We start from the raw sequence: 17,588 nt of genomic DNA, 5'->3' as shown, positions 1-17,588 counted from the left end.
TGGAATATAACTATAAATACTTACAATCATAGGTACTGCAGGGTTTTCAGCCAGTAATGTGGCAATCACCAAGAGGTCATTCCGTAGCTGATGATCACAGTGCCGGAAACCATGCAGGGCGTCTACAAATACTTCTTTCAAAGCACTTTAAAGAAAATTAAATGCATTTTACCTTTTCCTTTCATATTCTAATGTTAGACGGCTCTACAGATATGAATTCTCATTGTGCATGGATAAAAAGCCTTAGGGTTTAACTGGAAGAGAAATAACTTAGAGCTTTATTATAAAATGGATTCTTATGTGTATCACTAGACATCCAACTTAAGTATACATGCAAAGTGCATGTATTACAAATTACACCTTCCACTGTTTGTGTTATAATTAATTAATAGAAAGATCTAGTATTTACTGAAGCATGGAACTGGATGTTGTTCAATGATTATTGACAGGAAATGGTCTAAACTTAAATAGTTAAAACACTGTAACTCAGTAAGGAAGAACCTGTTATTTACTCCAGCAGAAGATCTAGAAATAAGCCTTGTATATCATTGCACAGAATTGCCTACTAATTTTATGACATAAGCACTTCAACGGTGAAGGAATACTGGCCTGCTGAGACTAACATGCAAGCTTGAAAATGCTGCAATGAACTTTTTTGTCATACAAAGCACTAGATAGGGCTATTCCTCCTGCAGTATGCAGCAGAGCACCTTGTTCTTGCCCTATAACAGCCACAACTGTGTTAACACTGAAAACTTAATGAGGATGTAATGAGAGACCTCCATTCCACATTTGCATTTTCTCTCAATTAATTTCAAGCAAAATGCTACATAACAGCAATGCTTTAGATGTCTCCAAAATTACAATACTAATTCATAAAATGCTTCCCTGTACTTACTGAACACATTCCAAGCTACTGAGCTGATTAACAACTTCTTCTTTTGAGGTGTTTTCTAGCAGGTTCCATAGGATATGTGAGGAGCGGAACACCAGCTGTCCTGAGGGATCAGCACTATTTAGATACAAACAGAGCCTGCTGGCTGCTTGGGCCTTCATCATTAGTCTGCAATTTGCTCCTGAAATTATGAAAATCTGAATAATTAATTCCCTGTAGGTCAGTAATTGTTTTAGGCATGTTCAGAGAACAAATGGTCTAAGAACAGCAGTAACGAGATTGTTTAAAGAACAGTTTGTACTAACCAGAGCTGGAGAGATGCTGGAGAGCTTTAAGTACCCACAACTTCTCAGTAAGTTGATTTTCAACTAATGCTAGTGACAAAACAAGAGTTTCTGCTAATCCTCCTAATTCAGCCATCTGGATTTTATAACTTGCACTTGTTGGCTGGTAACCTGCACATACAATAGCTTTAGTTATGATGCAATAAATACTCAGAATTTTCATAAATATTTTCATAAAATAGTCTTCCTTTCTCAAGAAAGGATTGACAACCATGTATCATATTTCCTTAGTCTTAAAGCACTTAAAAAAAATCCAATACAAATCCTTACATCTGAATAGTGCCTAAAGCACATCCAACAGACACCCTCAAGCAGATTTAAATGCTATATAAACAAATTAATTGCTTCTTAGAATTTACAGAATGAAAGCAAAAGCAGGCTTAGAGAGAGGTGAAAAACTTTCTTCAGTCATGCAATAAGTTGTTGGTGCACAGCCTAGTTCTCTTCTGTAGCCTGTTCACTACAGATTTAATGCCTTCTATCATCATATTACTTAAAACATCCAATCTTTGATTTATAAGCTTGACTTTCTAATGTGTTCCTGGTTTTACTTTTGGCCATGCATATGCAAATCTGTATTTCATTACTGAATTATAGGGAGAGGGGAAGCATCAAGAAAATATATTTATATTTATACATGGTAACTCACGAAAGTAAAGTTTATCTTAAACAGCATAAATATATATATATGTCAAACATCATGAAATACAGGATTGATAAATACAGATAATGCACACGGTGAAATGAGTTTTAACTAAGCATAAACTCTGATAGGTTCGAAGTTGATATTACTTTATAGATATGAGAACCCTGCAAGATTAAACTTGGCAAGATTTACATATATACTTAATTAAAAATTTGACTTAAAAAAATCAAACACGTTCTTCATTTTGTGACAGTGTAACTGATTTTCTAAATCTGAAGAAGAAGAATAAAATCTCTCAATATTTAACATTCACTTATCCTAATGGAATATTTACAGATACAGAACTAAATGTACACAGAGCTGCTTGCAAAATTTGAGTCTTATTTAAAAGGTAAAACCAGATTGGAATGCTTTCATATTTCTAGAATCTTGTGAGGGCTGTACCAGTTGAAGCTTGCTTAGGCCTCCTAAAATAAATGAAAACTAGCAAGGGAGCACAGGAACTGGTGCCACGCTGCAGGAGCACAGCAGGGGAGCACACTGACATCAAGCTTGCTCCCCGACCTGCGCTCTGGATCCACACTGTGACAATGTTCACCTGAGGCTTGGCTGCCTATAAATCTAGTGCTGTCTCAGGGCACGTCATCCTGTTGGGGGGGATCCATGACTGATTTTGCCTGATAACAGCCTCTGGCACCATCATAGGGGTCAAAGGAATAAATAAGAGTGGATTCTGGTGACAGTTTGCATGCCTATCCATAATACCAGAGGATCATGCCTGAGCTCTCTGTAGCTTCTTTCTGCAGAGACAAGTCACAGAAATTATTCAAAGCCTATGCTCAAATGTGTCCATACAATATGAACTCAACAGAATTTAGATGGGCTCAGATCTGTCCCTCACAAACAAACACAGGTGAAACCAGAGCTGCTTCTCTCCAGGCTACATATGCAAAGTTGAAAACTACATTCCCTTCTTACAATTCTGATCCTAACTAACTTTGCTTTTTTCCCCTATTATCCACATTTCAGAGAACTTGTGAGCACTTCACATTTTCTGGATGCTATTGAGTTCCATAAGTGTAACAAATAGTTCCTTATACATTGGTGCTAATTTCAGATTTTGAGCATACATTTCTACAAAAGCATGTTAATTACACATTTGCCAATGCCATATATTTAATATATGAGATAAAGTAACCATATTTATAAAGAAAAAATAATCCATAGCTTATTAAAATAGGCATTTCAAAGTAGCTGGGATCATAAAAAAATAAAAATACTGTGCTTTACCTGAAAGTACTTTTCCTGGTAGCTCCATTTTATAAAAGTTAATAACACACTTACAAATTTGTATTCTAACTTGGGAGCTTGGCACTCTCATCAAATAACCTGTCAGAAACAGGAAAAAAAATTGTAATTTACAAACTTCATAATTTTTTTAGAAAGTATTTTTAACACTTAACATTTTTACAGCACTTAGTATTTTCTTTGGTCATACCCCTTACAAATCTGTAATTTAATGCAAATTTTGATTATAAAATATTGAAGGGACAGAGACTCCCACACTGAAGAGGACAAAGGGGTCTTAGAAGAGTAGCATAAGTTTAATCAAAAAGTTATCTTCTCTGCTTTATGGCTACAGACGCTTATAAGAGACTGGATGTTATTCCAGAAATTGTGGAATTCTAAAGAAAGCTACTAGACTAAGCTGTTGTCATCATTGCCATGTCAGAAAATCTGCTCCTAGCAGTTATGAAATCAAGGGAGGACAGAAAGAGATCTTTTTCCACAAGATAATTTCACTGACAGCTACCAGTGCCTAGTATGGATAATATAAACCACCTCTCAGATTTTAGTGGTTTTTTGGACATGTAACTCTGAAGAGAACCTGTAACTACCTGAAACCAGGTGGTCGTTGTGCTGTCTACCTGGATCTGTGAAAATAAAAACTTCTAAAAGTATTTTTTTACCCATTGGAAGGATAATTTTTTTTTCATGAGTGACAGGCTGATTGTGCTACCTTTCTACCATTTAAATCTTACTATTAAGTGAGCTGATATATCACTCCTGCTCTATTCTGAATCCTTTCTGACCTACAGTGCTTACAGTATTTTTTTGAAAATCAGAATTGTGACATGCAAAAAGATGTAAAAGGGTCGTAAAAAGATATTTTGGTATTAAGAGGTCCAGTGACATTAAAATATGATTTTGACACCTTTTCCTCAACAGCACTCTTAAAACATATTTCTGAAACATAGAAGCTCATGGCTCATATGCAGCAGGAGGCTGAAGCCAGAAACTACTACTCCTAGTAAGGCATGGCATTAAACTGCCTTGCATTTTGCCTTTGTAGGTGATAGGTCTCAGGCTTTTGGGTTTTGAAGGTTTGAGCTCGGAGTCAGAAGTTACTGTTTCTCACTTGTGTCTTCCATTTGGTTTCAAAGAAGCCAAGAAAGGATGCATGTTCCTCTTATCCCAGGTTTCAGTGTTTATAGTAATACACCAATTTCTCAGATCAAAATGAAATGAAAGAGGCTATATATTCAGGTTTAGTTCTTCATCTGTACTGATGAACTTATCTCACTTAGCTTTTGACAGTGGCAAATAGGTAATTCTGCTAGCTAATCTTAACGTTAGCTGCACAGCAAAGTGAGAATGGTTTCGAATACTGAAAAGCAGAGAGGACTGAATGAATAATTAAAAGAAATTACCTACATTTACTAAGAAGCTAACAAGAAATTAAAATCATGCTAATAATACAGTTGATTTTATTGTGGTATATCAGGTTCCACTCACCCAGTTGTGCAATGCATTTTGAAACTTCAGTGTAATAGTTTACTTCATCAGATGATTTCTTTTTTTGAAATGGTAACCTGTAAAATGGAATTTAAAAATATTACAACTATTAATCAAGTCAAAAGAAAAGCTCAACAGCTTTTTTCTTCTTCCTTGATAAGTTTTGCAAATAAGGACAATGAACACATTCTTTGCAATGCTGATTCTTCACTGAAAGTTCCAGGTTCATAATCTGGCAATTACATGTTGGCAATTAGCGCTACACATCCATAAGTAATATTTTCATAATGCATAGATAATGAAATAAGAAATGTTGAATAAACAAATATTATTTAAATGTGGAAGATAAATCCTGGAAGCTAGGCACTATCAGGCTATTGCAGAGCTAGGTTATGTACTGACATGTGCAGAGGTGGAAAAAAACTGGATCACATCTCTGGGCAAGACCTCTTGAAATGGATAAAAGTAAAACCAACAAGCTGACTCCAAATAGCCCAACAAGAAATTTATTTTTAAAAACCAGGATATTAAGAAATATTCAATGACATTTTCAAAATACTCAGATATGATATAAACATGTAAGTGCTAAAAACTATCTAACAGTAAACATTACAATATTATGCTGAGGTCTCTGCACCACACACTGTGGAAGCAGCTTTCTGGTAGGTTTACCTCTGTAAACACTGCCAAAGAAAAATAAAGGAGAGAGCAAATAATGGAAGAAATGTAGGGGAAGGTGGGGGAGGGAAAAACGGACATTGGAAAAAAAAGTGGGAAGAAGACTGGTAAACAGAAGCAGTTATGAAAGAGTGGAATATTTTACTACAGGAGTTCATGTATCCGAAATTAAACTGTGAAAAACAGTCTATGCCTCTAGTTATAGACTTCTCTGTCATATGAAGTAGCAGTGAATTGTGGTGGAATTTCCATAGTACAGAAATTAAATCAAAACCCAAGGGTGCAATTTTCCAAAATATATTCATTGCAAAAACCACAATTATTGCTGAACTGCTCTAACAGACGAAAAGTCTCACAGCTACATTTTATTGACTTCATACACTCATTCTCAGTTCTGTCATGCTTCTACCAAATGCTGAAGAAAATGAAACTCTGTGTTGTACCTTCGCATTCTCCACTGTGTGGCAGCAAAGCAAAGCAGTACAACTGATGGTGCTCTAGGGAACTAAAAGATTCAGTTGATAAGTTCTATGTTTATTAAACCTAACAGCCGAGAGGAAGCCATGTATTTGAATATCTGTTTTACGATGTCACTAATTTTCTATCTGACAGGTTTTTTAATCCTTTTTCTCTTCATTTGTAATTAAATACAGAAGTAACTGTAGTTACAAACATACTATAAGTAATTTTATTGAATTATTGAGGAGAAAACTACTGACAACTGTGGGTAACACCTAAATTCTATTCTACAGATTATTTAAGGTACGGTATGACAATGAAGATGCCCGAAATTTCATGCAATACATTTTTAAAGTAAATATAAATCCTACATCCTCCAATTACTGTGGTAATTGTTCTCTTCTGCAATATGGCTTGTCATTTGGTAAAGCTTACCTTCAAGTACTAAAATGTCTTTGTGTCACCCTAGATTATAAACTCACTTAGGGAACTTGTCTGAAACAGCAAAACTTACCTCAGCACTACTTGGATATTGAATCTTCTGAGGCCAGCAGTCCCAGAATGACTTAGGCAATAAGACACATTCAATAAGTTTTGAATGATGTAATACCTAGCTCCACAGATACTGAACTGCTAAACTGGGTCCCTCCTTCATGTCAAGAGAAATCTGACACATGGAAAACATAGTTCATAACAAGAAAAGGTGATATAAAGGATACCTTGCAGATACAGGTGTTTGTAGATAGATTCTATATGGATACGTCACTTGCCTTAGAAAATGTATAAACATGTTAATAAGCAGTGTTTAAATCTCTAAAAGAGGGGCTGAAGTACTTACTCAAATAATTTAATAAGTTCACATAAAGGCTCAGTGAAAGTTTCTTGTTCCTTCGTTTTTTCTGAACACAGGTTAAGAATTTTGATGATTTGTTCTAAATCTTTAAGGGGCTTTTAACGTGAAATTAAGGAAATCAGATTGTCTGTACTGCTACGCATCAGAAGAAAAAGTTGAAAATTGTATTCATCATACTTCAATGACATGACCAAGAAAAAACAAGACCAATGCTTTCAAAGTTAGATGTCTAAAAGAAGCATGTGAGTCAATACCGAGGCTTTTCAAAGCAGCCCTACTTTTACAGAAGCACAACTTTAGCAGATATGACTTAGGTGTCTTAGCTGAACTCACCAGAAGTTCAGCACTAAATTTCTAAAACTGAAGGATGAAAAGTTTTTACATCCCAGTGTCAGATTTACCTGCCTAAATTCTTACACAGCCTTGTGGTATTTAAATTGTTTTCTACTGTAGTCCCAAGTGACTAAGTGAAGTTTGAAAATCTGGACCAAAAAACATACTATCTAATTTAAGGTAGAGGCACAAAATCAAAACTGAACAGATAACTGAGACTGAGAAACCACTACCAATCCACTGACTCATAGAAACTGCCTGTAAGTACTTTGCCACAGCTCAATTGTGAAGTAATGTGAGAGCTCAAATCACTGTGCAATTAGCTGAACTGTATGAAATTAATCACATTTTTCCATATGCCCACACCCTTCCTAGTACTTCTGATTGCTCCATTTGTAAACATGAAAATAGTTTCAGATAAATTAGTTTGACTTCATTTTTTTTTAAAATGTCTCCTTACTGGAAGCCATTGCTATTTTATTTGCTGCTTCTTAAATAGTGATAATTATTATGCTTGTCTATTCTGACTGGAAAGTACACAAATTACATTTTGGACACTTTCAACCACTGTACAGGTGAGATCCCTCTATTGAATTTTGTGGCACATGAATCCAGTATCCAAGAATCTTGCCAACCTACCAGCCCTGGCTGAGTGTGCACATGGAGGCCAATGACAAGGATGTATGTGAACAAACCATCCCTGGTCTCCATGCTTTGCAGAGAAATCAGAGTATTACCATATATAAAACACCATGACTTCAGAATTCTACAGTGGCAAAAAGGATACAATCCCATTTTCAAAATGCTTGACTACCTTCTTGAGAGTTTTCAGCTGCTCTTTTTCCAAATCTTTCTTAATTAAAAGAATGAAAAGCAGGTTTTAATTGCAGTTTGCCTTGGAACATTAAACGATTATGTTTATCCCTTTTAAATGAAAGTGGAAACCAAATTAAAAAAATCACAAGACACAATGAAATTCTGAAAGTACTTTGCAGCAGAATTAACTCCTTGATCAAGGAGTTTCTAAGTATGAAGTCTGTTCTCTTGTAACTGAAGAGGCTTTTTAAAACTCTTGTTCAAATGTGTAGGTTCTTTCTCTTAAATTCTTTGGGATTCTGTGTAAAGCAACTGAGAAAACCAAACCCATGTCACACATGACAGAAGTGTGTACACATGTAGATCTAAGTGGCTTAGAATGCTCTGTGCCACTAGGAAACAGCGTTCAAATTCAAAGCTGAAAACAACTGAAGAGAGGATATGTCAGGGTGTGTCAGGGATGTGCAGCATTCATTCCAGTGCTTCTGAGCGCCTGCAATTTGAGGCAGGCCAGGAAATCAGGAATCTACAAGCCCAGAATCCTTTCAACATATTATCATATATCTTATGCTCTCTGTAGAAGCAGTAAACAGTATACCCAGCACATTTTTTTTCAGTCAGTAAGTTTATTCTATCAGCTCTGCATCAAAAAACGGGAGGGGAAAGACATGAACTACTTATCTTTGGGGCATTAACTTAAAATGTGCTAGGTTTAATCAAGTTCTTGTTTTAAGAATATAAATTATCTGTATTTTGGATCAAAATTAACTGATGGCTTAGTGAATTGAATCTGCCAAAACATCTTGTGGAGACCAAAAATAGTCTGTGGAAGCCCATGAGATGCTGCTTTCCTGTGTGCCTAGGCAGTCATATTTTTTCTTCAACAGTCAACTTGGTATATTTCTCCTTCATCACCTCCCTGGAGAATTGTTTGCAGTTAACTTGGGAAATTACATAAATTCTTTACATACTTTCTATAAGGTTGTATGTATGTCTGTTTCTCAGCTGTAGGTTCCAGTACTCTAAACTTCTCAGATGAGCTAGAAATTTTGCATGTCTAGTTTTTAAATGCACATGCTTTTGTATTTTTTTTAAGTACCTGTGTGAAGTCATGCTGGATTTTACCTCTCCCTATATATATGTGTATGTTTTAATACAAAAACAGAACTGATAGTATTTTCTATTACAATGACCATCTTTAGAAGTGTTCAAATACCAGAACAAATACTCAGCTTTGTGCTCTGTAGCTTCAGCCCCCTGTGCTACATATAATAAACTCATTTGGATTTATTTAGTGCAGGTACTAAAGTAACTGTTATGAAACATTTGTCTATGCCCCATGACTACCTGTGTAACTGAGATAACGAGCTATCGGGGTTACTTACTGAGTCCGAACCTTCGAGTAGTTTGATGACGTGATCCAAATCCACTGATCTTAACTGTGTATCCTGAAAAAGTCACACTTTAAACTGTTTGTTTCTTTGCTTGTTTTTTTGAGATTTATGTTTAAAGGTGCTTAAACCTGAAATTGTGAAAGAGCCGCGTTGAACCGACATGAATCTATCCAGAGATAGGTAAATCGAGGCTGTGTGCGGAGCACAGACCAGGGCTTGTTCTCAGCCCGACGAAGTGGCCTGGCCAAGCCAAGTCAAGCCAAGCCAAGGCAAGGAAGGGCAGGGCACGGCACGGCAGGGCAGGGACTCCTGGCCGGAGGTGACCGTGCCCAAGGGAGAGCTCACCTGGGCGGTGTCCGAGGCGTTCCTGCACCGCTCCCCGCCGCTGCGCGGGGGGCCGGGGCCCGGGGAGCGGGGGGCCGCCCGTGGGGCGGGGGGCTCGACCACGGCCAGGGAGGACATGGTGGTGCCGCCCGGCCGCGGCGCCAGCGCGGCCCGCGCCGTTGCCATGGCAGCGGGGCGGCGCCTCCTCACGCAGCCGAGGCCCGGCCCGCCGGGGCCGCACTCCCGGGCAGGCGGCAGCGGGCGCTCGGTCGGCCCGTGGGACCGCCCCGCCCCGCCCCGCCGGGGTGTCGGGAGCCGGGCCCCCACTGGAAGGGAACAGAGAGGGAGAGCCTGGTCGATCCGTAACGTCTAATCATGAAAAAAAACACCATGGGAGACCACCATGACAAACCCCAGACAGGACAGTCCTGCCTGGGGTAGCCTGGCTGCGGGGAAGAGGAGGAAAGGAACCTTTTCTCTGCATAAACCAATACAAAAAAGTAATAAAGGCAGGGACAGAAGCATATGGCGATATGGATATGTTCCACAGTGAGCAGGTGTGGGAAGCTTAGTTGGCAGCCGGGATTCGTGGATGAGGAGCCTCTTGGGCTCCTCACTTCACCTTCCCTTAATAGGATTTGGATACACTTCGGACAAGTTGCACATATGTAACTTTGGATATGTACATATCCCAAGTCTTCCACTGCAGGCACTGTTGCTACCATCCTCAGTTTTCACTAACAAATAATTAACTACTCCGATTCCAAAGAGCCGTTTGAATATGTGAATAAATTTATTAAATGCTAAGATGGATGTTTGAATCTCCAGAGAGTTTTTATAGGAAAAGGACTGATAACAGAAACAAGGAAGAAACCTTTATGACTCTGACTGTAATCAACACAGTTCTTATTTTCATTCTTTCCAGCTTGCATTCTACACCCCTCCCATTTAATACCTGCCTTCTTCAGAAGTGATGCATATCATGTTTAATACTCACATACACTATAGAGCTCTCTTTCCATCAAAGGGAAAATACACAATACCACATATTTTGTATTTGTATATACACACAAATGTCCATCCACGCTCTGTATTTAGTAGAGAATCATCCTTTATTCAACTCCAAAATGACAGCAAAAATATAGCCTAGCATAGTATAGGATTCTAATTTAGAAAATGCTATGGCCCCTTTGACATACAGAACATCCCAAGTTGTGATCATAGGAACACAGGTCATACAAAGATAGGACCTGCAGGACATTATGTAGTGCCTTCACCTGATGTGATAATGCAGCTGCCAGTCTTGGAGCTGGTGTTTGACACTTTTCATCCATCCATGTACACACATCTCTCCATTACTCTAACCATTTTACTGGCCCTTCCATGTTCTAATTAAACATTTGTTTCTGCGAACATTCTGTTTTGTATCTGGGCTTACGCTGGATGGAACAAGATTTTCCATTAAGCATCTGAGATTAATTGTACTGACAATGCTTATATGTCTGCAGGCAGTTAACAATGAACAAATCGGAATACGTTTTTTTTTTTTGGTTGATGCCCAGATAGTAACTGAAGCTGTATAAGCTGAAGTTTTTAAGTTTATTAAAAAAAAGAAGCACTACCATTTATTTTCATTGTAGCTTAACTGATTTGAAATTTTGTTGCTTGTGTTTTGAATGACAAATGTATAGAGAACATACATGAATTGGGCAACTTAGTCTGTAAATTATAAGCTTAGGTCACATGCCATTTGTTGGTTCACTGTTCCAAAGATCATATTGCAAAGCTCCATTTGCTCACTGTGCACCTTATTCAAAATTAAGCTTTTAAAACTTGGGATGAAAGCTACTTGTGCAAGTTTGACTACAGGGATTCTGCTGCCCTTGGCAAATGGCAAATGTCCATCCTCAAAAGCCTGCAATCAACTGTGAAAATATTTACTTAACAGTTTTCTGTCCTTATTAGGCTTATATTGTGTTTTTATCACATCTACCTCTTCCATTGGTAATAGATAATATTTGAGACACCAACGCTTTACTTTCAAGAGTTTTGAATTTTAAGACTTACAAATGCTAAGAAATATGTTTAAAAAATAGTTACGTAGAGAGGATTTTTGTTTTGATTGAGGACAAACTATTTTGGTGTGAAGACACAGTTCAGCAGACTCTGTTCTTGAGGCAAACTTAAATTCCAAAAAACCATAGGACTGTGTGTGTAGGACACGGCTGTGTGTTAGAAGATCAAAATTCCAAATCTAGGTCTGCCATTAATCTCCTGCTGACTTTGCTGAATGAATTATTTCCTCTACCCCTCTGAATTTGCTGCCTTAAGAAATCATGTTGCAAGCTTTTGAAGGACTATTACTCAATACAGGATACACCTTTCATGTGCTGCACTGGGGGTCTTCAGCTCTAGTCAAGTGATATCCTTTCCCTGGCTATACTGAACCTGTAGACTCTGTCCAAAGCCACCTGCACTGTTCATCAAATATGACACTGAGGTCTTTATAGTACACAAATCAGAGTATTTTTAAGAATTAGTCTGTTGACTCCTTGACTTCCTTCTTATTCTTGTTTCTTTTTTTTTTTTCAGTCTGTTCTGCCAGACCTCCTGTGTTTGATATTCACAGAATAAAGGAAATACCTGTGAGGTGGCTGGCAGTAGACTCACCCTTAACTTGTAAAGTCAACAGAGCTTCCAACATCTGAATTTACCTGCTTATACTATTAAAGTACAGTGTTCAGGTCATTGGGTGGTATGGATTTGAGGGGAACTTTCACACTGATCGTTATAATTGTAAGGAAACCCACTAAGTCACAGGAGACAACTTAGGCTCTTGTACAAGGTACGGCTGGACAAAGGTGTAAGTTTAGGGCCCCAGATGCTGGTGTAGTATCAACATTCAACAGAACAATCACTGAGATAGAGAGATGCACAAACATATTAAATATTCTGAATTTTAAAAATACCTACGTTCCATTTGGGAATCTGGGAAGGCTATGTAACCTAATGTGAAAGCAATGCAAATGCTGCTATCTCCACTAACTCATGCATCTTCTCTGAACTCAGAACAGTTTATGCTGCTGATCTATAGCTGAGCAGGATTTTACCTCTCATATATTGTTTTCCTCTTTCCTTTTATGGTGGCATATGTCTCTTTGGAAAAAAAGTTAGGTATTTCCATATGAAGGACTGCAAAGTGCTTCACCTGTTTGTCTCATTTAAAGAGTATTGCTTTCTCATACAAAGAACCAGACACCTGGCAAACTTACTTGAGTCTTATCAGTCTCACCATGGCCAAACTTTTTGTTTGTGGAATGAAAAGTGGATTGAATATCTCCTGATAGTACTGTAGTGTTCACTTGTGTGTTCTGAAAGTATGGAGAATATCTTACAGTAGGATATGGAATATAGCTATCCAGTGTGTCTGTGTGAAAAATCTGTTATCCAGCTATTGAAAAAGAAATAAATTGCCCCTTAGAATATTTTTATGAACTCACATTCAAGTTTTATCTCTCAAAGAAAATGTTTATCAGAGCACCCATGTATTAGAAAGAAACACAAGCTAAAAATTATTTTGCATAAGCACAGAAGAAAAAGCAAAATACCGTACATTGATTTTTATTGATTTTTGTGTAAAACACAGTCTGTGGAAAAATAGATAAGAGCATTACTAATAATTTATAATAGCCCTGTTCAGAGAGATAGCACAAACAGTCTGACAAACACAACTACAAAGAGAATATTACACATGGGAGACATATTATGCTCACTGTAAGACACTGCCAGCAAGGCATGAGAAAAAATATATAATGATAGAGATCATTGTTCAAGTCAGTTCAATGTGTCACTTATTTTAAAGGCTGTAATCTAATTAATTAAAGCAGTATCATATAACGATTCAATATCAGTACTTCAACATTACTCATTATATTGACAGAAGATACTACAGGATGAACGGCCAAGAAATCAAAACCTTGTGTATTAGAAGATGCACTGTCTGAAAGAAGTTATGCATGTGCATCCATTACCACTGCATATATGAAAATATTATACTGAAAAAATCTATCTAAGTTTTATGCACCTGATATATCTAACTTTGAGAAGAAAGCTGTTTCCTAACTATATTCATACCTGTGAAAATTATAGCCACTTAGGAACTTATTACCTTATATTAATAAGTAATTTCCTTTAGTGCTAGTTGGGCAGCTAATACCATATAGACACAAACATACAGGCACACTATTTTATAGGCAATTAATGCCAAATAAAAATATGAATGTACTTTCTCATGTTCGCACATCATATAACTCACAATGTTGGAACAAAAAGTTAAATGTGGCACCAATTCACAGTAACCATTACCACAATTGAGAGAACTTGCAAAACAATTACCAAATAATTAATCTCTAAATAATTCAGGAACATGGGTACTTAATTAACTTGTACACAGTCGCCACAGTTAACAGAATTGTAAGATAAAATTAAAGACACATGTCTACTTTAGACAATGTTAAGAAAGAATACCTTAATATCCACAGAAAACAAATAACCTGTTGATAAATACAAAGAGGTCTCCATTTTACAACATGATGTGTACAGTTTTGTATCACATATTAAGCACTACATTTTTAAATGTACAGTAATGGATAGAAATAAAGCTCATTTCATTGCTTATTTTCATTAGGCAGTTAAGCAATTTATATAAAGCTACACAAAAATATTTTTCTAGCTGGTTATTCCTCAAAATAGGTATTTATTCTCCTAAGTAACTAGGATGTCTACATTAATTTAGTTGTTTATATTTAGGCAATTGAAACTAAACTATTAGTCTCAGGGCTTTTTCCAGTGAGAAGTCCTAAGGTAAGTTCTTCTACAGAGATCAATGTGTTTGGTCACATGAATAAAGATCCCTTTTGTGACTAAACGTAAGCATGATACAAAGTGTGGTAAATGCATGAGTGTCATTTTACCTTCAGACTTAACAGTGTCTTGTTAAAGTGAATTGGTCCTTAAAAAACACTACAAAATATTAAATCACAAGTCAACATGTTATTCCAGTTAGAAGTAAATACATGGCCTAACAGGAAATCATATATAATTTTTGTAGCACAAATATTTCACAAAATGTCTTCATATATTTGATCTAAAAATATTATCTATTTATTAATACTTCAATATTTCAACCTTTCAAGTAACATATAAAATTAAAACACATTTTTAATTTTCTACACACAGATTGAAAAAAGGAATGACACATCATTATTCTCTCCAGACACCTTTGGCAGTTTAAAATTTAACAGTTTAAACATTCTTGAAGAAATTTAATGAGTTAATAACTTTTTGCATAGGAAAGAGGGCCAATACATTTCTGTATATACTGTCAGTGGTTGCGTTACAGTACAATATATATATGGACTTTGACAGTAATTTTCAATTAGAACAATATCCTAGTTCTGCAACATTATCACTATTGCACCAAAATAATTAGATAAGTGTAGGGAACATGACTACTACACTACTACACATTCTACAGAAGTGTAAAATTACTATAAAAGAAGAGCAGCATATTTAATTTTGAAATGTAGTTAGATTGTTAATGGTAATAATTTCTTCCCTAAATCTGTTCAGAGGTACAAAATTCTGCTGTCAGTTATACCATCCCATTCTAGTGATTTTAATCAGGTTTCATGCACAGGACTGGGGTAGAATGCAGCACGGTATTTATCCCATTAAAATTCTCCAAGACTTTGTATATTCTAAGATTTTTTAAATAAACTTTATTTAAAGGATTGAAGCACAATGCCTCAACTTTTTGTGGTTTCGCTCTGCAATAATGGAGTAGGAAACAGTCCAGGAACTTCAATCCTGCAAGCCTTTCAAGAAATAGACAGCTTTTGGTACTGCAATGTATTTACAGACAAAGTAAGTTAGAAATTGTAATTGTCACTTGTTCTTCATTTTTATGTGAAAATCTCATTTGTACTAGTTTAGGGTCTCATCTGTCTTTAGCAGTGACAGGTTTTTCACTTAATGTCTAGAATGTTTGATAAAATAGTATTGTACTCGTGTATCACTAAAGTATCACTGAAATAGCTGCATATTGGAGGAGAAACAATAAAATAAGTACCCTGAAACAAACTGATTTGGTTTTGGAAAAAATAAAGAATGTAAACATTCTTTATTTATTTGATAGTTTTATTGAACTTTTTTTTTCTTTTTCTTTATTTTTCTGTAAAAAAATGGGAAACTTTAAAATTTCTAAAAAAGTTTGATAAATTTTTGGATGACATACCTAGGAAATACAGTAATCCAGAGGCAGCACCTGTCTCAAATAACTCCTAAATTATTGATCTCCAAGAGGCTGAGAGGTTATCCCAGGAAAAAAAGTCACTGGACACATGCTTTCTTTTTGGAAACATCTGCCACTTGTCAGCTATTGGAGACAAGTCTCAAAGACCTTAGCCTAACAAATTATATCTGTTATTATCATTTACTTTTCAAAAAATGGTGAAATAAAATTATTTTTTCCTTCCAATTGACTCCATTCTCAAAGCTTATAAAGGAGGATAAATCTGAGCTTTCCAACTATTTGAAATTGAAAATTTGTGAATTGAAAAAGGTATTAAATTTCGGTCGACACATGTAACATATAGTGGGGGGGTTTTTTCCCCCAAAAAATGTTTTCACAAACCTCCATTTTCAAAAAGAATTTACTGACCTCTCATTTGATACAAAACATGTTTAAAGACATATACAGATGCTTTAATTCTGGAAAAAAAGAATGCAAATATTTTAGTTTTCATCTCTAGATTTGAACATGCTTAAAATGAAAGAATATTCCACTGTCTCTTGATTTGCAGCAAGTATACAGGATATACACAACTTTGGGTAATTGGGACACTAGAATGAAAATAAAATTGTTGCTGATATTTTGAATTTGAAATGAAATTAAGAACAACTGACATGAACTCTTTTGCTTTAGGTTGGTGTAACTGGGGGCAGAGTTGGATTCTAGAATATTCTTTTTCTGTGGAGCTGTTGGTTTCTCTACAGGCAGAGATAATGAGATTACAGGACTAGTGATGTTTAAGAATAAATTCAAGCTTAAGTACTGTATATTTCTGATGTATGATATTGATTATGACAAATTCTTCCAAAGTAATAAATAATAAATGAAGGCTCATCTAAGAAAATCAGAGATCTTAAACAGTGCAAATATAGATAAGAAAAATAGACTTTCATACAAGTAAAGGAAATTAGGACTAAATACACATTCTGATCCACTGAAATAAAAGTTTTGCCAATTAAGCAGGAGTAGCCTGAAGGTATGAGTTGAGTTTGGCTATTTTGTTAGAGAAGAGAAATTACTACTGACAGCAGTAGTAATAAATAATTGTGAATGTTATTTAGAATCCATCAGGAAATGCAAATGCCAAGTTTTAGAGATAAATTAATTTTTAAGTATAAGAATAATAATTTTGTTTCTCAAAACTTCAGGCATATTCCAGAGACACTCACTGTAAAAGTTAGACCTTTATATAAAAATAGAAGATTGGATTTGCACAAGAAGATACTAAGAATTTAAGACACACTCTGGGAAATTCATATGTAATGACAGAAACTCCAGTGTAGACACATACAGAACATGAGTATTGTGATGCTTCCAACATACTGGAAGTTTCACAGTGAAAATGGATTTTTATTGTTGCTGAATTCTCAGTTTTTCTTTTTGTTTTTAAAATATTTCCTGATATTTCAAAATCATTCAAAAATCAAAAACTAGTTACTTGCACACATATCTTTCTATAATTGTATAGCATGTTTTGAGTCTTCATTATGTAATGCATGTAAATAAAGAGATGCCAAAGGTCTAAAATCCTATGTAATACTTTGAAAAAAATTTACACTACTAGTGCAATACCATTTGCTTACAAGATGTACAATCACACCATAATTGAAACTGAGTTTGCATATTCAAATCATGGAATGGTGTAAAACCACAAAGAAATAAATAAACTGTACATGTGCAATAAACTTGACCAAGTGC

The 17,588-nt window shown here is 35.9% G+C and overlaps 1 protein-coding gene across 3 annotated transcripts in view; it reads right to left on the bottom strand.

Moving 5' to 3' along the window:
• The window catches only part of LOC113968341 (GTP-binding protein 10-like), a 53,400-nt gene extending 43,713 nt beyond the window's left edge, over positions 1-9,687 (bottom strand). For all 3 annotated transcript variants that reach the window (XM_027684841.1, XM_027684840.1, XM_027684842.1), the window contains exons 1-9: positions 9,560-9,687; positions 9,206-9,268; positions 7,792-7,857; positions 6,657-6,766; positions 4,682-4,758; positions 3,176-3,274; positions 1,201-1,350; positions 899-1,076; positions 25-145 (exon numbers count right to left, since the gene is read on the bottom strand). In XM_027684841.1, the coding sequence (XP_027540642.1) occupies positions 25-145; positions 899-1,076; positions 1,201-1,350; positions 3,176-3,274; positions 4,682-4,758; positions 6,657-6,766; positions 7,792-7,857; positions 9,206-9,268; positions 9,560-9,676 (981 nt within the window). In that variant the 5' untranslated portion in view covers positions 9,677-9,687. The remainder of the gene's footprint in view (positions 1-24; positions 146-898; positions 1,077-1,200; positions 1,351-3,175; positions 3,275-4,681; positions 4,759-6,656; positions 6,767-7,791; positions 7,858-9,205; positions 9,269-9,559) is intronic.
• Positions 9,688-17,588: the final 7,901 nt, after the last annotated feature.

Source organism: Neopelma chrysocephalum, unplaced genomic scaffold (genome assembly GCF_003984885.1).
Source record: "Neopelma chrysocephalum unplaced genomic scaffold, ASM398488v2 Primary Assembly neopelma1_67, whole genome shotgun sequence".
Classification (NCBI taxonomy): Eukaryota; Metazoa; Chordata; class Aves; order Passeriformes; family Pipridae; genus Neopelma; species Neopelma chrysocephalum.
Note: the sequence above shows the minus strand (reverse complement) of the source record. Positions and strands in the feature narration are given on the sequence as shown.